This window comes from Clarias gariepinus, chromosome 28, assembly GCF_024256425.1.
Source record: "Clarias gariepinus isolate MV-2021 ecotype Netherlands chromosome 28, CGAR_prim_01v2, whole genome shotgun sequence".
NCBI classification, from domain to species: domain Eukaryota; kingdom Metazoa; phylum Chordata; class Actinopteri; order Siluriformes; family Clariidae; genus Clarias; species Clarias gariepinus.
Window position 1 is genome coordinate 8,619,421 of NC_071127.1, and position 25,580 is coordinate 8,645,000.

The following is a 25,580-nucleotide window of genomic DNA, read 5'->3' on the forward strand; positions in this document are numbered from 1 at the left end:
GTTTTGGTGTAGTGATCTTTCCACGCAAAAACACCGCGTCTCACTGCGAGTAAAACCGCATAGGTGTGATATGGGTGCAAAGAATACTAAGTATGGCTAAGTTTTGCGTTTTCTCGCGAAACAAAACAACAACTGTTTTTTCCCCCCTACATTTATTTTGCCTTTCCTGAGATTAGCGTGTTTTTCTGGGAGTGCAGTAATTTTCACCCGGTCCCTAACTCCATGGTCCTTTTAAAGTTCCCGCTGCGGCGTGTATGTGTGTATGAGAGAGAGAGAAAGAGTGTGTGTGTGCGCGCGCGTGTGCATATGTGTGGTGATGGGCTGAGTCTGTCTGTGTTTGAGCGTCTCTGGGAAGAAAGGAATTGGACTCAGATTAGCTGCGGCACTGTGGAGAGAGAGAGAGAGAGAGTTCACTCATCGCGTCTCGCGCTCCGGATATCAAAAACCAAAACAAAAAAAAATCGAAACATAATATCTATTTGTTTGTACCTCACGCGTGGTTAATAATCCACGGACGTGTGTGGGTTTTTTTCCCACATAGAGAAACGATGTGACATTGAGCTCAGGCGTTTTGCGTGTGAGTGTGTGTCTGCGCGCGCGCGCGCGCGTGTGTGTTTGTTTGAGTGCGCGCGCGCGAGCTAGAGAGAGAGAGAGAGGCGGGCCGTGCACGCGCCACATCTCGTTCGCTAATGGAAGTTATTGTTGTTACGACTTGTTTTGTAACTATGAGGTGCGCGAGACGCGGCTTTCTCTCCCGGGCTTCCTGAGTTTTTTTTTTTTTCATTGTTATTTATTTTATACATATTTTTTAAAACATTTTTATAATTATATATATTTTTTTGTCTTTGTGTGTGTGGTGGATTTTTAGCACGAAATACCCAATCGCACGAGGAAGTAAAATCCGAAAAGGGGGCAGAAGGAAGCACACACACACACACAGAAAGAGAGAGAGAGGGAGAGAGAGAGAGAGGCAGAACAACTGCACCACCGGGGGATTTAAACCGCCTTGTTGTTCTTGGCAAACGGAGGAGAAAAAAAACCCGAGGAGCCACAAGGAGGGAAAGGAAAACAACCAGGAGAAATTCATGTAGCGGTTCTATCTTTAGCGACATTTCTTTCTTTTTGGGGGGGAATTGGATAGCAGGATGAGCAAGGACAGACCGAAGAGGAACATCATCCAAAAGAGAAGAGATGTAAGTGCGGCTCGGCTCGCGCGGCTTCGGCTTGAAGTTCAAAGGCTATTTTGGTTCTCTTTAAAGAAACTTGTTTGTTTACGCGCAGGTCGATACATTGTTTCATTAAAGGCATGACGGAACTGGTTCGCTCCTTTCGTGCTGCAGAAGCTTCGACTTTTAGCTTAGATCCGACCCGAGCTTTGTGTGTGTGTGTGTGTATATATACATCTGTGTGTGTTTGTGGTTTTTTTTTCTGTCCCTTTAATGCACTATCGCGCAGTGTGAATTTTATGTGTTTTTTGGACCACTTTGTGTTGGAACCCTACTGTTCAGTTCAGACCCGATTGTTCTCAGCTCGGCTTTGTTCACTCCAGAGAGAGAGAGAGCGAGAGAGCACGAGCAGCCATACCGGGGCTGTGTGTGTGTGTGTGTGTGTGTTCTGTTGTGTTTTTTGTTTATTCCGGGTTGTTTCTCCCTAAATCGTGCACAATCTCGTCTCATGCACAAAAGCAATGTTTAGAAAGCAGACCTGTGAGAGAAAGAGAGTGACTGTGTGTGTGTGTGTGTTCTATCGGCAACCCCGTGATGCGTGGCACCGGGCTTTATAATGCACTATATCTAAGCAAACGCGTGCTTATTTTGTAGCTTTAAATATGTGTAGTGTGTGTGTGTGTAAAGTTCCTCGTGTGAACCTTGCACTTCCCGGTGTGTTTCTCATGCTCGGGTGAACTCCCAAGTGGGAAGAGGAAAAGGGTGCCCCAAGGGTTCTGTGCATGGATAAAGGTTCTAGCTGTGTCTTGAACCTGACCTCAAGTGTGTGTGTTTCCTCCCTGGAACAAAACCAAACCTTAAAAAGGATTACGCTTTGTTTTTCAACTGATTTTGGAACATATGTATGTATTTTTTTTGGTCTACAAACACTTTCCACCCAGGTCCCTGGAGAATCTTTCATGGTGGCACTTCCATTGGTGGCAATTCTGATTCTGAGGAAGAAACCCTTGCAATATCTTCCATGGAGCATATTTTGAACCGTGCACGGTTTTGGTGTGAGGTGAAGTATCAGTTTCAGGAGCCAGTGCTTGCAGAGATTGCACGTATCATGTTTGTTCCTCTTGACATCACATTTCATTTCATAAGTGTAACGTCTGGGTCTGCTCGTGAAGGCTCACCGAGCAGCTCAGGTGGGTTTTTTTTTTCCTGAGAGGAATCGTTTTCTCCTGAAAGGAATTCCGTTTGATAAAATCGCAGTCAGAGTTCTGTCACGTGTTTGATTTTGGGTTACTCTGTATCATCAGGAGCGACTTGTTTGACTTAAACTTTCGTCCAGATCAGGTCGCTCACCTCACCACTTAAACTGGTAACAGGTGCGTTAGCCGAACGTGGCACGCTCACCTTGCTCACACAGACCTGTAGTTTCTCTAGTGTTTCCGGACATCATATCGAAGCTGCGCATTTTGTTCCACATCATGATCGGGTCCTCATAGACAAACACACACTTCATAGAGTGAACATATCTCCGCCAGGTAACTGAGACCCCCCGCTTGGCTCAGGTGCGTCAAAAACATTGAACTCGTCCCAAATCTGGCTCGAATCATCCAAGGCCTGGATGGACAACATCTGTTTCGAAGCAACAAGATGGTGACCCTGCAGCTTGAGTAAGGGGGAGGGGGGTAGTTAGGAGGGGGAGGCGACTACAGGGAGGGAGAGCGAGAAGTCAGAGGTGTGAAACGTCCCAGCGTCACATTTTCACACCATTGAAATGGCCACAGCTTGTGATATTATCTCATTGTTGTATTTTTTTTTTTTTTGTTGTTGTTGTTGTTCCTCATACACTGGCGCTGATCATAAATAAGCCACCGGGACGACCAGGATTTATTTCCCATTTCCAGAGAAGCGTTGTTCACTTTAAATGACGGGAATCCCACACAAAAAAAAATTAACAAACAGGTTGTTTTTGCGTTTTCTCGAACCACTTCTAGTAATCAGGCGATCTGGAATAAACTGCATTAAATTAACCCACAAAGTTCAAACATGTTGCATGTTGATCAAAATAACGACCTCGGATAAGAACTTGATTTTATGTTCGCCCAAATTTGGTCAGGTTTAATTATCTGCACTTGTATAATTTTTTTTCACATCATAATTGGATCATGTTGCACAAAATTGCTAAACTAAGCACATGGACCATAATAAACTAAAATATGCTTACTGCTAACCCTTATTGTATGTTTTACTTGCACAACCATGAGCCACTCTTTTATTTCACGAGGAGCGTTCAAGCCAAACAGGGACTTTCTGTCGAACGAAGCGGATAAACGATTGCCATTTACAGAAGACTTCAAGCACAGTACGGTGATAAGACTCTTAGCCGCTACTTACAGAAGAGACATATCTGTCTGTGGGAACTGTACACACACTACTTCAAACACCGCTTGCGCGTTACAGGAACTTGACTGGGAGTTACAATCCTGACCTGCCTTTAAGCCTCTTTTTCTTTTTTACATACTTGGACCATTAAAGGAGTTCCTGGTAGGCCAGAGTTTCAGATGTAAAGCATGAAGCATCGAAAGTCCTGGTTTGACTTGAACGCCTCTTGTCCTTTGTAGATTAGAACGCTGGTGGAAATCATACGATGGTGATGACGAATTCGCACACATTTGGAGTTAAATAACACGCTTAAAAATTAGCAATTAATTAGTTCAGTTTAGTCACAGATGCACAGATGTGAGATTTGAAACGCGGCCTCGTCCTAAAACCCAAATCTGCCCCATGCGCAGGCAGCCTTGTCACGTTAGGGATATTTTTCGAAGTGTTTGTGATGTGCAATGTTGCTACTGTCAGCGTGTAGGAGACGTCTGAGGCAGATGGAGGTGTGCGAGATCTGCTGAAGCTGCAGGACGAGGAAGAGGAGAGGGAGGAGAAAGAAGAAGAAGATGATGATGAGGAGGAGGAGGAGGTGTCCCACGGGCCCCTGCGCTCGCCACACAACTCCTCGCCCTCCTAATTTAACCTCGCCTTAATTAGCGTACGACAATTATACATGCTCGGCTTCACCGTATCCCGCGGAACACGGGTGCGAGGGTGTCGTCCCTCCTCCAGCGGCGACGAGCGGCGCGCGCGTTATTAAAATTCATGTGTGGGGAAAAGCAGGCGAGAGGAGAGACTGATAATAGATGATAATAAAAGCAAACGCAATTAGGCGGCCTGGATTGATGGACACGAGCGCTAAAAGGGAGAAGTGCAGGGAAGTGCTGCGCTTCTGCTTCTTCCTTCAGCTCTCTGCCGTAATGGCTGCCACAGACGCACACACACACACACACAGACGCACACATACACACGCACGCATGGTGTCCTGAGAGAGACGCAGAGGAAGAAGAGAGAGAGAGACACCGAGGAGTGACGGAGAGAGGAACTGTCTCTCCGTTAATGAGTTTGTGTGTGTGTGTGTGTTTTTTGTTTTTTTGTTTTTTCTCAAAGCGGGCATTTTCTCTTTTTCTGTCTTTTTTTTTTGTCTCTCTGCTTGTCTCGCACTCTTCCTTCCACTTTTTCTTTGTCTCTCTCTCTGTCTGTCTTTGTGCATGTCTGTTATTTCTCTTCTTCCTTTCTTTCTCTCACCTTTTTCCTGTCTGTCTTTAATGTTCTGTTTTTTTCTTTCTCTTGACTTGTCTGCCCCTCAGTACCACTGTCTCTTTTCTCTTCTCCTTTTTTTTTTTTTTTTTTTAAATGCTCTCTTTAATGCTTCTTTCTCTGGGTTTATCAAGCTCTTTCCGTCTTGTCTACCTGTATGTCCCTCACTCATTTTATTCGTGTCCGTCTGCCCTTTTCTCTTTTATTTGGTCTCTCTCTCTCTTTTTGTTGTTTTTTTCCTCCTCAACACCTCCTTTTTTCTAATCGTTTCGCTGTCTCTCACTCTGTCATCTCTGTGTTTTTTTTGGTCCTCAGTTTATGGCTCAGTCTTCCTGTCTGTCTGTCTCTGCTGCTGTCTTTCTCCATCTATCTGTTTCTCTCTCTTTCTCTCTACGCTTTGTGTGTGTGTGTGTGTGTGTGTGTGTTGTGTAGTGGGATGAGCACAGCTGCTCCGAGTCCCTTTGCAAATGTAAAGGAGCTGTCAGCGTGCGTTTCATCACACACACACACACATGCGCGCACACACACACAAGGAGGGGGGGGGGATGCAAAATTCACTGAACACAAAAAGTAGAAACTAAAGTGGAGTGCGAGGCCGTGGCCCCAGTGGCCCCTCGGCCGTGACCCCTGCTTCCCTCCTCCCTCCTCACCTTCAGCTTTACAATAGAGCGAAGCAGGCTGAGTGGAAAGCTGCAGGCAACTGTGCGTGTGTGTGTGTGTGTGTGTGCACGCGCGTGGTCGCTCTATGCTCTCCATCGAACCCTCCTCTTTAACTAAGGTGTGACGTGACCGAATTCACGCAGCTGTATAACCAGTAAGGATGCGATCAGGACTCTGGAGTAACTTGAGAGTGACTGTGTGAGATGACTGTAGATCATTTGTAAACACACATCACTTAGCCGCGATACTTTCCTCAGCGCAGTGCGTATAAAGTGCGTCTCTTTCTAATACTCGAGAGGACGTGAGTCTCTGGAGTTTAGCCGCTTCAGGGAAAACCTTTTGTAACAGTTGTTTTGTTTTTCATCATCATCATCATCATCATCATTTTGACCCAACGAACAAACAAATATATGAATAAGCATCTGCTGGTATAGTGAGGAGTGTATTCATACTAGGGTTTGACTAATTGAAATTTTTTTTATTCAGGGCTGATCTAGAGGAACGAAAGAGACTAATAACTGATATTTTTAGTATTTCAAAACGATATGCATTTGAAGTCTTGGTGTCAAAATAGAGATTAACTCAAACCCCTCTACAAAACTTTGTTAAAGCGTTTAATTGTGTATTAAATTCATTATTAAGACTCAATTATGAGCTTTTGCACATTTTTCCAGTTAGGAAGCTGGGGTCAGACCGCAGGGTCAGCCAGGATACAGCGCCACCTTGAGCAGTTATAATCAGGGCCTTTGCTCAAGAACTCAACCGTGATGGGGCTCGAACCCCCGACCTTCCGATGACCACTCAAAAAAAATAATAAAAATGAAGGGAGCTCTTATGTTATTTTTTTTTTTATGAATAAAGCTTTCTAAGGGTTTTAAAAATAAGGATTAAATGTGTGAAATTTAATCTTAACTAATAGAAATTGTCCTCAGCTACGAGTCGCAATTCAGCAGAATCTTAACTACTCAAAAGTGAGAAGTCTCCTGCTCCGGCACGTTCACGCGGAACAACGATTTACAGATAATCATAAATGAATAAATAAATAAATATTGTCCTTAAGAATGGGTCGGGCTGATGATCGGTCAAGATTTCTTTTTTGAAGATTAAACACTCAGGCCTAAAGTGTGTAGTGTGATTTGAGACGTGGCCTGGTTGTTTTCTCATTCAGGTTTTTTTTTTTTTTTAAACCCCCACCATATCCATATTTTAATCTGCCTGTTTGTTGCTTGTGTTGTGTATTCATACGTGTCTCGTGTTCACAAACCACCATGCTAGAGATTCCCTCGGTCAATGTGTGACACACACACACACACACACACTCACACGCATATGATGGTGTAACATGAGGGCTTTCTGCTCTGTTAACATAAAACCTGCTGCACCACTTCGAGATCCTCCTTCACCTCCTCTCTTATCTTTGCTTGTTTGTTTAGTCTTTAATCATATATATATATAAAAAAAATTTTAATTATTAATTTTAATACAGTCAAGGTACCTGAGGTATCAGGTTTATCTGAGGTACCAGTCGCAGGGATGTGTCTTTGGAAAAAAAAAAGGAGGAAACATTTCCTGTCGTGGCAAACGTAAAGTTCCGCCTCGACTCGCCTCGAACTGTCGTTCTCCACGTCCGTCACGTCAGAGTCGCGTCCTTCATCGATCCGCCTGTCCGTCTAAATCTGACACTTAATATAATAAAAAATGTTTTTTACAGTATGCATTACTCTATAAAAAAAGCTAAACAATGCTGGAGATCAAACCAGTTTAGTGCGGCGGTGATGTCACTGATTTGCCTGAACGTCTCCTTTTAGAAAAATAAATAAGTGCAGAAATCAGGCATATGGAGCGGATTTGAGTTTAATGAGGATGTTGATTACACTGTAATCATCCTGGAGTGTGCGCGCGCACGTCTGTGTGTGTGTGTGTGTTTCCACTGCGAGTGCTCGATTGAGCCGGGACCGGGCCATGTGGCTCTTATTGTTTGAGTTGAGGAAAAGAGGGCATGGGAGGAGAGCCATTTTGTGTATGAAAATGTTAAGGGAGGGCGTGTGTGTGTGTGTGAGTGTGTGTGAGTGAGTGAGAACTCTGGAAAGTGTGTGTTTACATATTTTATAATCTGTTTAAGAATGGCTCGGGTGCAGAACATAAGATGATGAGATGAATCAGGACTGTTCGATCTAGTAGGGCCTGTGTATAGATATATATATACGTGTGTGTGTGTGTGTGTATGGTGTTTGCTGTCTCAGCTGAGAATTCATCTTCGGAGATGTCAGCGCTGGATTATTTACATTTTATGTATGTGTTTGGCTACTCTTTGGATCCACTGTGTGTGTGTGTGTGTGTGTGTGTGTGTGTGTGTGTGTGTGTGTGTGTGTGTGTGTGTGTGGGGCTGATTGTCTGCATTCGTTGCTGACTTGTTTTGCTTCCCCGTGCCAAAGGAAACGTTGGACACGTTCCCTGTTCCTCACTCAGCGTTTGTTCGCATGTGAACTCTTCCCCACTGATCATTTGTTCCATGTTTTGTTGTTTTTCTGTATTTTTTTCTCTTTTTTTTTTTTTTTTTTTTCTTCCACTAGACTGTAGAAATCTTTCACGAAGGCCATAATTTAAAATCCTAGACACGTGCCTATAATTGTTTATACAGCACGTTGCGTTATTGCGTACACGTTTTTGTTGGGAAAGACTTTTCGCAACATCGAGGTTGACGTTCATTTAACAGTGAAATATATCGACTACGAGAAGAAGAAGGAGAAGCTCGAAGAGAGAGTGATGGAGATGATGTTTCCAGCTGACGGATGCGACTGTGTATGTCGCTGTATATTAATAATCAGAGCTTCGGCTTTCTGGACACGGTGTGAAACATGAACTGTTGAACAGCTGATCTTTAATGAAGAAATCGTTAACATGGTCACTGTGGTATAAGAGAGAATAATTAAAATCCCAGTTTGGGACATGACGGACAGTTCAGGGTAGTAAGAGTAACTTTTGGCACCATAATATTAATCATTTCATAACGAAGCAGGCAAAAGTGTAGAACTAATCCAGGTTAGAAGCCTCATCCCAGTCTAAAGAACACTTATCCACACACACACACACACGCACGCGCGCACATCTTTAAAGCGGCTGTTAAGCAACCCATTCATATTAGTAAAAAAGTAAAGTACACATCATTTAAGCCACTTAAAGACCAGGTTGCCATAGTAACCAAAAATTCTTTAAAGAAATATTGGCCTAGGCTCCAGGTTGCTATAGAAACCATTATACTTCCAGGACGACGTTTTTGATGTTCTTCGTTTTTTTGCTGGTTCCTCATCGGTGAGTGTGCTGTAAGGGCCTGGAGATGGCCCGTGTTCAGCTTCATTTCTTCATAGAGTACATATATATTCCACCCTAATGGTACATGGTTCTACCATGATGTATACTTTGGTACAATGGATCTAGAGTATGGTACATGGCTCTATCATGAACTGTAGTGTGGAACTTTGTAACTGTTATCAAGATACCGTCAAAAATATGTTAAACATGTTTATGTATTACATATATATTCAAAGCCTGTACTTTACCGTACTATATGAGTAGTACCATATTAGATACCTACTGACCTTTGGTAGCCACTGTGTTGCTCAATAAGTATCATCGTATTCACCAAAGTACAGTGGTACACACCATAATACTACTGTGGTTCTCATTAAAGTGTCCCATACAGTCCTATGCTCCCTAGTACATACCATAGTCAAATTTCTTATGGATGTGCGTGTCAGCAGCTCTTGTGTTGGTGTTGGTTTATCCATAGTCCTGAATGTTCTGCGCTATCAATGAGGAAGATTTATGCTGCTAACTGTTTAATATTTATACGGACACTTTCGGTTCCAAAGGTTAAAGAAATACCACAAAACCAACCACTCTGTAGTAGTAGTGTTGGGAAGTTTGGATCATTTTAGTGCCTCGGTTCTTTCATTCTCTTTGAATCTTTTTTTTTCGTTGAGTCATTTAGTTTAATTTATCCTTTTGATCAGAAATAAAATAAAATAAAATGTAACATTTTCAATAAACAGACCACCAACATGTCTACATACACACATTTTGGCTATAGTTTTAATAATGAAAATATTACAATGCAGCTAAGGACATGAAGATGATGTGCAGCTCACCTCTCGTATCTTCTGGTCCGAGTCGTTTGTTCTTTTGTCACGTGACTCTCATAGACTCTATGCAGTGCATTACACAGGAATTAGAATTGAACGGTTTGTTTTATGAGTCTTCTAGTCCCAGTTATTTGTTCCCTTTGAATCTATTGCATTGCAAAGCATCTATGGGAGTCACATGACAAAAGAAAGAACGATTTGGACTAGAAGACTCCAAGGTAACTTGCTTAGTTCTGTTTCCTGTACATAACCTACGGAGGTTTTGCGATGCTTTGCGCATGCACGCCTAGTAGAAAATGAACAAATGGCTCTCTGAGACTACTCGTTCTTCTGAGTCAAGTTAAAGACTTGTTTTAAAAAAATGAATTGCTCATGAACGACCCATCAGTACTCTGTCGGTGTCTGATTGCGTTGTTGCGTCACTGATGCACAAAATTGGGTAGAAGAAAAAAAAAAAGGAGTAAAAGTACTACTTAGCTTTAGGATTGTTAGTTACAAGGAGTCAATCAAAATAGCTAACACACTTTAACAGACTTCTAATTAACCCACGCTCTGTTGTTTGGTTCCTTTTTTTAAAGTTATTATTATTTTCCCCCACCATAACAGGAGTTTGTTTTGCTGCAGCAAGTTTGGAGCATTCAGCTTCTTACCTTAAGAAATGCTTGTGCTAGCTAAGAGCACAAGCTGAGAGACTAGCATGTTGTTAGCATGTCAGTTTAAGCCTGTTTCTTTAGTGAAAGCAGCTGTAGATCATCATCAGTAATGCAAAATTCTTTCAGGATGTCTTCTTCTTGTCTAAATTTTTAAAGTTTATACTTGTAGAATTTAAAGTGAGCGAAGAAGCTTGGCGCAGACATGGTTTTTGGAGCTGCTTAGTCGTGTACGCTGTGACTGGATCTGAATTTAGCGTGTTAGCGTGACAGTGTGTGCTACGTGATAAAGAGATGAGATGCGTCGTGTGGGAAAAACATGTATTTTGATCGATCATGAACAATGTTACATCTTTGATGTTTTTTTTCTTTTTGCATTATGCTAACATGCTATCATCCTGGCGTTAACATCAGTTCTAGTTTTTATGTTGGTTTGTAGCGGACGGTTAATACTCGGCTAATGTTTAGGAATAATATCCTTAATGAAGTAGAAGAGAAAGCGAATGCTGCTGTTTCGGGTCATACTGTGGTGTTGTTTTTAATGAAGGAGAAAGAAAGTTTTATACTGCACAACACACACACACACACACACACACACACTTGCGCGCATACACACAGTCTGAAATTAACAATCACTTCAGATTACAGCCAACCATATGTTTGTATGTGTAATGTGTGTGTATGTATCTGTGTGTGTGTGTGTGTGTGTTGGTGTGTATACTATTCTGCATTACATCACTGTTAATTTTTTTTTAACGTTTATATTTCTGATCATCTGATTGTCATAGCATGCGCATGTGTGTATGTGCACGTGAGACAAGGGGAGAAAGGGCTTCCTGCTAGCACCTTTCTATGGAAATGGACACACACACTCTCTCACACACACACACACACCGTTTAAACCCCGACGCAGAGTCAGACTAGTGGGCCGGTTAGAACAAAGCGAGCCGTTTATCTGCAGACATTAAGAAGTGTGAAGAGTGTATTGTTATGTTCTCACCTCCACCAAAGTGTGTGTGTGTGTGTATGAGAGAGAGAGAGAATCCTTTCTCGTCTTTGTGCATTAACATCTTGCACACCTTTCTCTCCGTTGTCTTCCTGCATATATTTAACGCTATGTGTGTGTGTGTGTGTGTGTGTGTGTGTGTGTGTGTGTGTTGGTTTTCTTTTGTGTGAGAGCGATACTCACCAGGTCATGAGGTGAAAATAGTTTCTTAATAGCGGGGAGCTCAATGCCAGACACGAGTTTAGTTTTGCATGAGCATGTGCGTATGTGTATGTATAGTATATGTGCCACAGCGTAATCCAGCCAGGCTGCAGGTTAAGATGGAGGTTCATGAGAGAATGTGTTTCAGATTTCATTTGTCCGTCCAGCATTCAGCTTTTCAAGAAAAAGAAAGTTTCACGTATTATTATATTAAGGCCAATAAATAAAAAAAAAAGGATGCAACTGCTATATCTCCTTCCTTCCTTCCTTGATTATGGATTGTCCATTATGGATGTGTTTATTTTTAATTGCTTTATTTTTAACAGGCATTAGCTATGCACATAGTTTAGTGGCATGGGTGAAGACATGCGTGTGAGAGAGGATATGACAGTCAGCAGCAGAGGAAAACCGAGGCCGAGAGCGAGCATGACTTCTTGAGGTGTGTGTGTGTGTGTGTGTGTGTGTGCGTGTGTGTGTGTGTGTGTGTGTGTGTGTGTGTGTGTGTGTGTGGAGTCAGCAGGCTTGCTCAGGGGGCCTCTCTGTGGTCAGCGTGGCCTGTGTGCTCCTGTCAACTGTCACTTTTCTGCTGCGGTTGCGTCCCCTGCTAACTGCTAATCTTATCGCGCTGTCCATTTGCCTTATGCGCAGCAGAGAAACGCTCCCACACACAAACACACAAAGACAGAGCGCAAGCTCATGTTAACCCTTTCCAACTGTCTGGCAAGCATTCTTACAACAGAATCAACTATATTCCCATGTGTCGTTGTTGTTGTTGAGCACAGAATAACCCAGAAACGAAGCAGGTCCTTATCCCATAGTCGATATTCTATAACGGATCCTGTCTGACCTGAGCGCCGAGCCGAGATCATCTTACAGCCCTAACCTCCTTTTGGCTCGCCGCTATTCTGCCTGATTGTTCTCATCCTGCAGCTAATGCACCATAATATGATGTAGTGCAATCACGCTGTCTCTGTGTGTGTGTGTGTGTGTGTGTGTGTGTGTGTGTGTGTGTGTGTGTGTGTGTGTGTGTGTGTGTGTCAGTGCGCCGACCTGGGCGGTCCAGTCCTCATCTCCTCCGCTTTACAGCTTATGAATCCGCAGTGTCTGTGTGTACCAGTAAGAGTCTCGTCTCAATATTACAGAACAGGTGATGAATAGGAAAAAGGCTTGGGCACATGCAGATAACTGCTGTGGATCAGGGATGTGTTGATTTTTTATTTTTTTTTATAGAAAAAAAACTATTAAAAAAAAGTAGTAATCAGTAGTTAATAATGTGAGCCTTTTACAAGTGCAGTTTGTGCAGTTAGATTTACTAACTCTATTCCTGTATAAAAAAAAATATTTTTTGCGTTTTTAAAATAAGAATGTTTTTGTATGACCTTATAACAAAATCATAAAATAAATGTAATAAATATATATATAATAAAGTTTCTCCTAAAAAAAAAACACACAGGGTGCCTAAGGGTGATTGAAAATGTACTAGTTTGTTAAAAAGAAGACCGGGAAAGTGTGAGTCAAGACAGTTGACACACTCTCAGGCTTAAGAAATTAATCATTTATTTTGATTTCATAGCAGGATTTCTCACACAGCGTAAATATTGATTTGTCATTTCAACTGTGGCGTATGTAGTCTGGGTTAACGTCACTCCAGACTCGAATAAAGGTTTATCATTTGTTATAATAATAATAACAATAATAATAACAATAATAATAATAATACCAATAATAACAATAATAATAACAATAATAATAATAATCACAATAATAATAATACATCTCATTTACATCATTTGTGTTGTTATTCACATAACAGTCCTATAAGCTGCTTTTCTCATTTCAATCATATTAAATCTTTTTTTATTTTATTATATTTAAAACCAACATATGTTAGGAAAATGTTCCTTATCCTAACCTTGTGGCCTCATTACAAGCGCTGAGAACTGTTCACAGAAAATGTGACACTTGTGCTAACTAATTATTTAGCCTAACGCTTTTTAGTTAGCTAGGATGTAGCATGAACTGTCAGGAATTTCAGCATTTCGCTACAATGTGGTGTTTTATAAAAACACACACAGGCAGTGGAGACCTAGCTAGCTAGTAGGGCTGTGTATTGGCAAGGGCCTCACGATACGATACGTATCACGAGACACGGGTCACGATACGATAAATCACGATATATTGCGATACAATACATATTGTGATATATTGCAATAGTTTGTATTAGTATGTGTACTCCCTGGTATCGTATTGAAACCGAAGTGCAGCCACACGTCAGCCCTAAAAGCTGGAGGCGTTTTTATATTTTCCGCCATGCTCACTCATGTCTTGCTTACTTACTTGTTCTGATACCATACTGCTTAGTGTTTTGTTGATAGCGAGTTAGCGACATCTATTGGAGCGGAGGAGGAGTTTTTTTGGCACAACTTGTATCGATACTTGAGGTTTGACTATCGATACACTATCGTAAAAAAAATTATCACGATAGTTTGATGTATCGATATTTTTGCACAGCCCTACTAGCTAGCTGACCTTTTAGCTAACTAGCTAGCTAAAATGTAACTAGCTGGGAAATGGCAGAAAATATGAATGTAATATATATATATATATATATATATATATATATATATATATATATATAGTAAAAAAGGGCCAAAAGCTTCAGGATTGTCAGTCAATATTCTCCTCAGATTTATTAGCAAAATGCACTGAGGAGGGAAAAAATTGCTAATGAGTCAGGCTAAATACTTAACTAGTTATGACGTATTCTTTTAGATTTCACACCTGTATAAAAGCATAGAGTAGAAAAAAAAACCTGCATTTGCATTTAGCGTTTCATGCTAGCTGAGACTCAAAGGGGTCAGCCGTTTGTGGGAAATATGCTACACTCTGTCAACGTAAGTTACTGGAACCTGGAGTTAGAGGTTTTCAGACGCCTGATTTGTCCAGCCGTCTATTTTAAAACAAAACCTTTCTGTCCTTTTTCTTGCTCTTTTATCGTGAACCACACACACACGTCTCTTTTCCTCAGTGTCATTATCGTGATCTGAAAGACTTGAGCAGCACTGTACTATTAGTTAGTTCAGCTGTGCGGACTTTTTTTCCCCCTAGCGGTTTCTCTCTTTTTTTTTTTTTTCTTTCCTCCCATCACTTGGCACCTTTTGAAGGAGACGTTTGAATTTTACCTAATGTGCTGTTTTTATTGGAGCCAGTTCGCAGCCATTCACGTCTTACCACTGTTGCCTTTCAAGGCCTCGGTGTAACGAGTACCACTCAAGGTCTTCAGCTTCAGCTTAGCCTTCCTCGCGCTTTCAGTGGCACAGGAAGTTATTTCAATTTAGAGTCAAGTCGTTTTCCTGAAACCAATTTGAGCCTCATTTTTTGAAATCCTTATGCAAATATGGCAATGAAACAAGGCCGTTAATGTCAACCTGAGCTTGTTTTACTGACTCTCCGCTCTCCTGGATATGACGGATGGGTTAGTGCAGCCTGGAGCCTTTTAAGGCTTTTCAGGGCTTTTAGGGCTTTTCGCAGTTTGACTTTGAGTGTCTGCCTGCTGCACATTTGTGGCCTCGTCACATCTGACAGTGGGACTCTGCGCTAACTGCCTGCAGCCCCGCTAAATCGCAGGTCGTGAAAAGAAACATAAAGGGTTATTCTACCCGTCTCGCTTTTTCTCTCTCTTTGTGTCTTGGGTGTCTCGGTGTTTGTGTGTTAACCTGACGAAGGCCGTGTGGGTGTATGTGCATGTGAGCAGATGTGAGGGGTTTAACAGTCGGTTCAGCCATGCATGGCCGTGTAGACACATCCTGTAACACGAGAGCCCCGACACTTCAGTCAGGATAATTGATTATCGCTGAGAACCCTGTTTAAGACGCCGCCGACTGCACCTGTCTAGTTGTGTGGAAACTACCGGACTTACCAACACGCACTTTACACCCGAATGGAAATGTAACGCAACCTGGAGAGTACCTAGGTCTATTTGAGGCGTATTCAACTAAAATTTGTGAAGGTTATGAGCAACTGGCATAACTAGAGTGGAAGTGATCAGGATGCATCTGGCTGCAAAATGGCTGTTTGAAATGTCTGTTAAAGGGCACCTATTATAAAATTAACGTTTAGACACTTTTTAGGAAAAATTGTTGTTGCTGTTTGTGCTTCTCTCCTTTAACCCCCCAATGTTTGTGTTGGCCAGGGCTTAAAACCAGGCAGTTGGGTTACCCCCTCCCTATTGTGACCTCATACAAGGGAAACCCTCCTCCAGATGGTTGCTCAGCCTTGCTGCTCTCTCCGGGGGCGTGGTTTAGAAGTATAGACACTGAAACGGTGTGTTCGGGGAAGGAATAAGACACCGCAAGGTTTAGGAATAAAAAAAATGCTTTATCTTAGCTGGAGAATGAACACACATTTTAGTGGGAGCTCTGAGACCTGTGTTGACTTGTTATAGAAATGGTAAAATATGGGACCTTTACGTTTCACCATGGTGCTTCATGTTACCGCTTGAGAATGAAGTCGAGGTAAAGAATGACAACATAGTTTTATTTTATTTTTGGTTGTCTTTTAACATTTTTATTTTTTTAAATAGGTTATAAAATAATATCCGTCACAATTTATGAAAATGTTCCATTCTAGTTGGGTTTACTTCATGGACTTGCGTAAAAAACAACATTGTCCAGAAAAAGCGTCAGCATTCTGCTGCCTTTCAAATAGGAAACATGAACTTGTTTATTTTATACATTGACAAGTGTCTGAGGTCAGGGTTATGCATCTCTCTTAACGGATGAATAAATGATCTCCGAACACGCTGAGGGAAATTTTGATCCGATCACTGCTTCAGAGCAGCTGTGAAAAGCTTCTCCATTCAGCCTTTCATTGTTTCCATGAGATCCGCATGGTCATCATGGACGTTTCCCTGAACATGACGGATAACGTTCTTCTTGTCTTGTGTCTCTCAGAAACAGGAAACGGTGGTGTGCAGTAAACGGCTGGGGTGTCGATTAGGGAGAACAATGCGATGGCGCGAATAGATGCGACCTGCTTTTGATTTATATGCGTGTATATATACACACACACAGACTCTGGCCCCCATGCACGGCGTGTTTATGATGGCGTGCCACAGAACGTAAGATGGCTAACTGTTAACACCTCTCGCTGCTGAAGAGGGGCCTCTCTTTGTTGCCTCAAATGTGAGGGGAGGGAGGAGGGAGAGCCTGGAGCCGTGCGAAACCTACAGATACGCGTCCATCGCTGAGACACGTTTTTTGGTTGCTGTGCATCTTTTCTCGATTTATAGAATTGAAACAGAAGTCTCAGTTGAGTCCATATGTTAAGATATAGAGACTGAGGGAGGGTGGGAGTATTCTCGCACTGTCTGGGCCTCTCAGTGTGTTTCCTTCCTGTAAGAGATGGTGTGACCTCGAACCACCGCTGTCCTGGCAGACGTGAGGCCCAGGCCTGTGCCTGCTTAAACACAAGCCTCTAGCTGAGACTCTACTCTGTTTTCAGTTTGGCACTTTGTGAGTAAAGGAAGACGCGCGAGACAGACAGAGCGATCGTTTATCCAGCAGGGAAGTGTGTGAAGCCTAACAGCGGTGCAAGGACGAATATAGCAGAGTGTGCGAAAGAGACTGAAAAGCTTGCTGATCCTGTTGTCTGGTGGCAAAAGGGAGAGTGGGTGGTGCCATGGGGCAGGCTGGGCCATTCTCTCCCCACCTGCCCCTTGTCTAAGGCCTCTGATTGGCCACCAAAGGAATGGAAAAAAAAAAAAAAAAAGAGAGAAACCAGTGTGTTTTTGTTGGGTGAGCAGCTTGTTCATGCCTGGTGCTCTCGTCTGCTTTTTCCTGCATAGTCATAAAAGCTTGAAAGCCTTTCGTTCCAAAACGGTGCCATAGCACAGCTAGGTCTGAAAATCAGAAATAAATGGAATGGTAGAATTTCTGAAACGGTGGTGTGATCTTTTTTTGGCCTGTCTGCTACTTCTTCACATCAGGCTTTAATATAAATATTCTGCTTTTTTATTTTGGCTTTGATCATCTGAATCTAGACAAGTCGTGTGTTTGTGGATAAGTCTAAGAAATCTCTTTGGTCTTCATCCATTGAGGATTTGTGTGTTTTTTGTTTTTTTTCATATGCTGCAGTTATAAATTCTATCCATAATGTGAATCCTAGCTTCAAAATAATTGGATTGGAACAAATTATTTAACATCCGAACTGATCTGGGGTTTGTAAGATAAAATGCACTGAATGGGCTGCTGTTTACTTTTCCTTTCCATATCAAGTTTTATTTGCAAGACGGCTTTAATACAACATATTTCTCTGATAGTAAATGTCTGTCCAAATGTAAATGTTTTATGGCCGTTAAGACATGAGATATGATAAGCCATCATGTCGTCTTGTGGTTGTCAGGAATTTCAACGATTTGAAAATGTGAATCTTCTGGTCGCTGGTGCAGAACCGCATCTGCCACAACCTGTAATGCAAAAACCCAACGCGCTCATGCTTAACATGACTGCCGTTAGTTCACTCATCGCTAAAACAGATTTGTTATGGTTCACGTAGATATTGAATCATTTCTCGTATTATTAGTCAGTACTTTCTCAGACGTAAGACCGTTCAAGCTTGCCCCGGCTTCTTCACCTCGTAACCCACATCGAAAGACGCGGCTCTTCCACCCGACGCGCGCCGCGTCACCTGTGTTTTGAACTCGCTCGAGAAAAACTAACCTGAAGATGTGCTCTGAGAATTCTCAGCACTACTGCCCCTGTTTTTTCCCCTCCCTCTGTTTTTTCTTTTCTGTTTACTGTCACTGCTTCCTCCAAGTGTAAGCGGTGAGTCACTTTCTTGTTCTGGCCACAAGCTTTTCATCTGTTTTCTCTGCGTAAGTCTGGAGTTCTAGACGCGCCGGTAAGGCTTTAAAAAAAAAAAAAAAAAAAAAAAAAAATCTGCTAACTGCTTTCATTAGGCCGTGGAAGCTTAAGAGCAAAAACATCTGTCGCTGTTGTGTTTTCTGTCCATCATATAACTGGCAAGCTGTTGTTGCCGGGCTGCCTCGCGCAAACCTGATCCGTGCCAAGTTTTGCTTTTCTTTTTTTCCTTGGAGTGACCCGCCGTTGAATTAAGCACACTCCATTGCAACATGGGCTTTAATTGAGTTCCTCAGCTAACAGAAAGCCAAAAAGTGCAGAAGAATTCGATTTGATGCTCATCATCGCATCATTGTTTAAATTTTTTTTGCGCCTTGTTGTTGAACTGGGGAGTTACATAACGGCACTCTCTACGTTTCAGTGCATCTGGGGGAAATGGGGTTTCCCTCTGTACAGCCCATCATCTCTGACTTTTAACAGGAATGTCAGATGTCTCAGACTAACCCATCTGAGAGCTGTTTCATTTTGAATAAGTGGGGACTCGTCGTAAATACCAGCAGGTCAAGTGATGGGTGAAGAATTAAAGGAAACCAGAGCTCTGTGTTATGATTCGCGTTCTCTCCGTAGCACAAGAGCATCACGGCCCTTTTTTTCCCTCTTAGACTGTGAGTGTGTTATTAGATGCCATTATGCATGCAAGACTTCGAGAGCAGCGCTTCAGTGGAAATCGGGTGTCTTTTTAGTTTTTTTTTAACGTCACATAAAATTCCACAGCGTTAATGGTGTCTGTTGGCAGTAATGGGATGAGACCGAGATAAAGTGTGGGTGGTGCTCGACTGTGTTTGCAGAATTTAACCAAGCTTCACGTGGAACGTTTTTTTTTTCTCTTGCCTTTCAGATGGTTTTGAGTGACTCGACTCGAGCATTTAGTTACACTTGTTTTTGCGTGAAAGTGAGTGGGAGTCGACTTGTCGATGTAACCCCGATTTCAGAATCTAATCAGCACGACTTCCTGCTTACAGTCAGACTTCACAGAGACCGCCAACAGTGGAATATCCTCCTGGCTCTCCAGTCTACGCAAAACAGTTTCCAGCCAAACTGGAAGCATTTTACATGTTACAGAAGGAGCTCTTGAAATAGAAATGGTTATTTTTGGGCTTGTTTGATCTTTTTTTGCCTCTGTACTGGAGTCTGTTGCAGTTGGATTGAGCATGCTTCGGGGGTTTGTTGAGGGCCCATGTTTGCTTTTATAATTAATTTTGTTTAAAAAAAAAAGCCGATTTGTTGTGGTGTCTTGCCAGAAGGCCAAGCCAGCGGTGATGTTATCAGCTTCCATCCTGTCCAGGGACTCTGCAGGATGTTGATCGTCTTCCCCAAGTCTCTTTTTCCCACAATCCCCAAGTTTTGTGTTTAGTTCCCTCCTACTTGGTGGGTCCAGAGGTTCAGTCAGCTGTGACTTTACCACCCCTCCCACAGGCTGTTTTTTGTCTCCTTGTCTCTGCATAATGGGAGGGATTGAGCTTGGCTCTCGGGTCACGTGTGTGTAACTGGCTCGGACAATGGCTACACTGTAGCTCTCCTTCCCAGCAGAGGCGCCTATAGTTCCTCCTGCCGGATCGGAGCAGAGATTTGGGGTGGGAAGGCCGGCTGATCCGTATCCAGTTTCTCCCCTGGCGCTCAATGGCACTCTGTGTGTGGTGAGAAAGCCTGGCCGCTTGGATCTTTCGCTCGAGTTTCGACTCGCGGAGATGCCAATGGGACCCATCTTTCTCCCTCTGCTGTTCCAACTGTCTTCGCTTCAGGTTTACAATGTGTTGCAGTGATGCTTTGTGAACTCTTGGCAGGCACTCTGAGATGTTTGTGGTGTGTGTGTGTTGTTTAGTTTTTTTGTCCTGCTTCAAATCCCTGATCTTTACCACACTTGAGCTGGCTCGTGCAAAGTCTGCTGCAGTTTTTGGAGACGGTCAATCCAAGGAAAAGGGAGCCAGGCCTGAGCTGATTATAAATACTCTGTTTGAGAGATGTGTTTGGAGACGCACCATGTGATAAAACTTGACGTCCTAAATTCCGGAGGTCAACGGATGCTCTCTAAAGAACGGATGTTTGGACAAGGCTTCCGCTGGGCACAGACAGTAGTGTTTAACCTGTCTCTGATCCCACTGACACCCCTTCCCCCCCTGCCCAGGCAGGAAGGACATTTCCCCCTCCATCGATCTCTATCCCCCTACTTTTCTCTGAGCTTGTTTTATCCACCCACTAAATCTATCAAGGTTGGATCGAGGCGGGGGAAGAATGGTAGGTTTAAGGGTGCACTATCGGCAAGGCCAACTAATGGATAAAAAGGGCAATAGCTGGGTTATAAAGAGCTGCAGAATATATGACCATAAGCACTGATGATGATGACATAAGCTCGAGTCATACACTTTGCAAAGAGCAGAGTACAGCCTGAGAGCACATGAGGGCATCTACACAGGTTGATTTGTGGTACTGTGTTTTGTATGCTGCCAGATGTGTAGACTGTTTTCTCAGGCGAAGACCATCATCAGTCAATCATGGGCACATGCGAAGGATCTGTTTTTATCATTCGAAGGTGGTACTTTTGCTGTTGCTTATGGCACTGCTCTGGGAAACTAATTTAGGATCTGGACTCAGGAATTCCTGTTATGAACGTTGCTCGGATAACCCTCCCATGACCTGATGACTTTTATTTTTAAAAAATGTGGTTTTGTCTTTCCTGATATACTTGTAATTGTTCCTGCATGATGTCAAGCAAAAGCTACTAAAAACTGCTTTTCCAGCGTTCAGTTCATTCCCCTGCTATGAAATTTGGTAAGATAATTAAACTTGAGCGTCGATAAAATTGCACCCATTATCCAGCCGCGTCGCTCGCAGAATCCCAAGCGCTAACCGGGCAGAGTAAACTGACAGTAATGTCTTGTCTAAAAGAAAGACATTGTTCTTCACATCATGATTGATGTGACACCTTAACGCTTCTGCATTTTCTGACTGATCTGACAGGCCGGCTCTTGCTTTAAACGCGTTCCGAGGTCTCTGGGTCCGACGGCGCCCTGTAAACAGATCCGGCATGGCTCTTTGAGATAAGGCTGATTGATGACTGGAGTAGCAGCTCTCCGGAAGCAGGGCTCTCCTTACACTGGGAGTGTCCCAATCAAGCCAGAGTTGAGCCCAGGGAAGAAAGAAAAGGGAGGAGGGTTTGGAAGGACGGAAAGCGTTTGAGGCGATAAGGAAAAGTGTGATTAAGAGAGGTCAAAGCTGGGTAACGGGCTGAGCTCCACCTTCATCTCGCATCTTGAACAAGGGGGCTGGAGGGTTGGACAGGAGCCCAGGGAACAGCTGCGTCCTCGGTACGCTTTGTAAAATGAAAAATACGACTTGTGTTATGTGTATTCCAGTGCTGCTGCCATCATCTTTGGATGTTGAACAGAGTTGAGAATACCTTTCTTTTCCAGCTACTGGAGTGTCTGCAGTAATTGGAGGCCTGTCTGGGCTGGTTGTCGCTGATGCTGGTGATCAAAAGTCCTGGGAGAAGAACAGCTCGCTCAAACAAAGCTGTAGCGTAGTCTTTAGTAAGCCTTGGAGAGAAATCAACCTTGTGCTTGTCAGCTCCGTGTGCAGCGTGTCATCGTCATGTCTGAAAGAAGAAGTGCGAAAGCTGAGAAACGCTGGCAAGCCGCTGAGTCATGTCGAGCAATTCGGCCTTCCTCAAGTCCCAGTCGCTGTACAGATTTGAAACTTTTCAAATGTGAAAACAATGTTTATCTGACTGAAAGCTTGGATAAACACACTCCTTCTCCGCTTCTGTTTTACATCTTTCTCCTAAGCGAGTGTATTTGGTGACAGTTTGTCATCTTTGGCCAACGAAAGCTGTGTTTTTCTGTATTTTCTCCAGCTCTGAAGCTAGAGTTATTATTATGATTATGATTTTAAGTTGTTGTTTTTTTTTTTGCCTGTAACCAGCGGTAAGGTTTGAGTGTGTGTTTAGTGAAATGACTAAATGTTTATGTTGAAAGGAGCTGAGGCCTGGGGTGTGTTAAGCATATTGGGAGACCACGGAAACGATTCGAAATACGCAAGAAAATTATTAGGTTTTTACAGCGCATGTTTTGTAATTTCTTAGACTTTATGTGGTTTTTAAATTGTTCAATGTTATTTGGCAACCTGAAACCTTCCTTCTTTACAGCAGCTAATCTGCTTGTCAGCGCCTGCACCGCGTTTCTTTTGGTCACTCGGACCAGTTTCTCACTTCCTGTTTTTTCACGCTGTGAAGATGAAGAACTTGTAATACTCAATTCTCAAGTATTTCTACTCGTTTGTCACTTTTTTTTTTTTTTTTTAAGATAAAACCTCAGAGCTGGAGGCTTTGTTAGCTGTTAAACGTATAATATTGTACAAATGGTTTACCGTAGAAACCAAATATGTAGTTGCAGTGCTTCTGCCAATTATGAGGGCTGTTCAAGTCAAACCAGGACTTTTGATTGTGTGAATAACAAAACGAAGTTATGAGGGTAAAATCTCCTTTTACTTCTCTGGATAATCCCCTGCTAGACTGAAGAGGTACGAAGTCTTCTTGCTTCCTTTCTACTTAGCACGTCTGAAACGCTGGCCTCCCAGGAACTCCCACTCCTTTAATGGCTGGATTATGGTTTGGAGTGAGGTAAGGACTGTACGGAGGGGTCACGGCAATAACTCCCAGTCGAGTTCCTGTAATGTACAAGTTGTATTGGTGAACGATTGTGTGTACGGTTCCCACAGACAGCTGAATCTCTTACGCAAGATGGATCAGGTGTTGCACTTATTAAATGACTGCAGTGGGCTCCTTAGCTGGGATCATAATTCACGGACGTACACGGAAGTCCTGGTTTGACTTGAACAGCCCTTGTATTTTAAATTTTTTTCCACTCAACCTGGCAAATTCTAAAGTGATGCGTGAATGAACGACTCGTACACCCGGTCAGTCATGTGCTCGGTTTTTAAGGGCCGAGCGCTTGATTGAGTGGGAAGTGTTTCTAAAAGGGTCAGGAAGGCTGTGTTTAGACTCCCTAAGTGCGTTTATTCTACAAATCCAGACAAAGATTAAGTAGCTTTCAGCTTGATGAACGTTGCGATGATGGAAAGGTTTCAGATGCACGCAGTGCGAGGATGGATCCAGAAATAATTGCTTCGTTATATTACAAAAACAGCATGCAGTGGTTTATTCCTTTTATTCCACAGCAGTGAGGAATATTGAAACCACACCACACACGTGCTTGTCAGGGGACAGTGTAACACCAAAAAACATAAAGGTTTAATTCCCAGCTCTTCAGCTACCCAGGTCCATACTGCTGGAAAATCTCAGAGCGGTGTTTCAATAGTGCGAGTGCAAGCGTGAACTAAGTAGTTATTATGCACTTCATAGGTATTATAGCAATCCAATTAAACAAGGAGAGCAGATAGAGGTACGGCTAATTTCCCGGCTTCGCTGCCCTCGCGTAATCACGCAGGTGAAAGTGCTCCGGGAAAGGAGAGTTTGAGTGCCATTAAAAGCCTTTAAGCCGATGTCTGAAGTCTGAACGCGCTCGGGTTAAGTTTGGGTAGCAGGTTTTTATAGTAACTTGAGTGGCATCGAGTGTGTGTGTTTTTGCTGGATGTGCAAATGGATTCAGTAGCCATACATGAGAAAGGAATTCGAAAAATGTTACAAGTTTGTGTTATCAGCAAAGTTCTAATGTTAGCTTTCTCACACACACACACCTAATCATAGCCACAACCACACCCCTGCTCTAACTTCAGCCCTTGAGTACTCCTCGATGAGACGCCAATCGTTTCACTGGTGTAATCCGCAGAACTGGGAGTGTGTGTGTGTGTGTGTGCTGCTAATGCGCCCGGTCGGGTCGAGTCCTCTCCGAGGACGTCTGTGCCTCCATTAGGAGCTCGCTGGCTTTTAGGGATCGAGCGAGTTAGCGCTCGTCTGCGAGAGCCGAGTGCGCCTGGAGTGTGTGCGTTCAGGGAGCCGTGATGATGATGAAGGCAGTCGGTGAAGGTCACGCACTCGCCGAGGAAAATGAAGTCACGGGTGAACTGTAGTGAGCGAAGGTGTGTGTGTGTGTGTTCAGGTTAAAGGGGCGGTTTAAGGTTAAATGGTGAATCCTGCATCTCTGTATTTTGTGTGTGTGAGAGAGAGACTTGAATTCAGCTAATTATACGACTCTGTGAGAAACTGATCTGATATGTAATCTCAGGGTGTGTGTGTGTGTGTGTGTGTGTGTGTGTAGCACCTGTCATCAGTTCTCAACAGCTTCCCACGCAGGATGTGCTGGAGACCTAACAGGAAACTAATGTAATTAAAGGGCTAAACACATTTAAACCATGGCTTCTTCTCAAGTTTTCTCGAGTTAGCAATAAAACACTCGGGCGTGGTGCTGTTCCGGGAAATCAATCAGTGCCAGGGTGGTGTGACGAGGCCCGAAACAGAGCGAAGATCCCCTTTACACCTTGAAGCTGATAGTCTTCCAGATAATACCTGGGTGTTTCATTTTTTATGAAAGAGTGACGCATCATGCTTTTTTTTTTTTTTTTTTTTTTTTTTTATAAACCAATCCTCTTGTAGTTCCCTTTCATGTTGAGGGATGTCGGTGCCACGTGCTTAAACAACGAGAAACTGTCATTCCATGACATCAGCAGTCCTTCTATTCTTTTTCATTTCTTTTTTCCTGTCTTGAAGTTAAAGAAAAAGCACACCTTGAGCACGTTACAGTGAAACCACAAGCCCTCGGTCCTCAGGCCCCTGGTGGAAAGCTTGTTTAGTGGAAAGTTTCAGCGTTACCTCTGACTGATAAAGAGCGCTGCGTTTCCGTGAACGCTCAATTAAAAAGCGCCGTGACACAGAACTCTTTTCTTTCACACGTTTATTTTCATCTGATTATCACATACAGGATACAAGTGTACTGTGTACTCCGTTACGCTTGGAGCTGTGAATCATGATGAAAAAGTGATGGTCTCACAGAACTAGAGTATTTTGCAGGTACAATTGTTGTTCTTTCTTTCTTTTTTTTTTTTTTAACCCAAAGGAATTTCATCAGTTATACACAATTTACAGGTTATACTGTAAACGATTGCTGTTGGAACCTGAACCGATTCCGAATCGACATCAAATCGACCAGCGAAAGGTTGCATCGCCGTAGTTACTATAGCAACAATAACGTTTTAGAACGAACGTTTTGGTAAAGAACGTGGAAGCTCGCGCTTTATATGAACCGAAC

The 25,580-nt window shown here is 42.9% G+C and overlaps 1 protein-coding gene across 1 annotated transcript in view; it reads left to right on the top strand.

Annotated features, from left to right (window-relative positions):
• Positions 1 to 710: 710 nt before the first annotated feature.
• Positions 711 to 25,580, top strand: part of jarid2b (jumonji, AT rich interactive domain 2b) — a 103,283-nt gene continuing 78,413 nt past the window's right edge. The window contains exon 1 of the mRNA XM_053489832.1: positions 711 to 1,193. Coding sequence (XP_053345807.1) covers positions 1,146 to 1,193 — 48 coding nt within the window. The 5' untranslated portion in view covers positions 711 to 1,145. The remainder of the gene's footprint in view (positions 1,194 to 25,580) is intronic.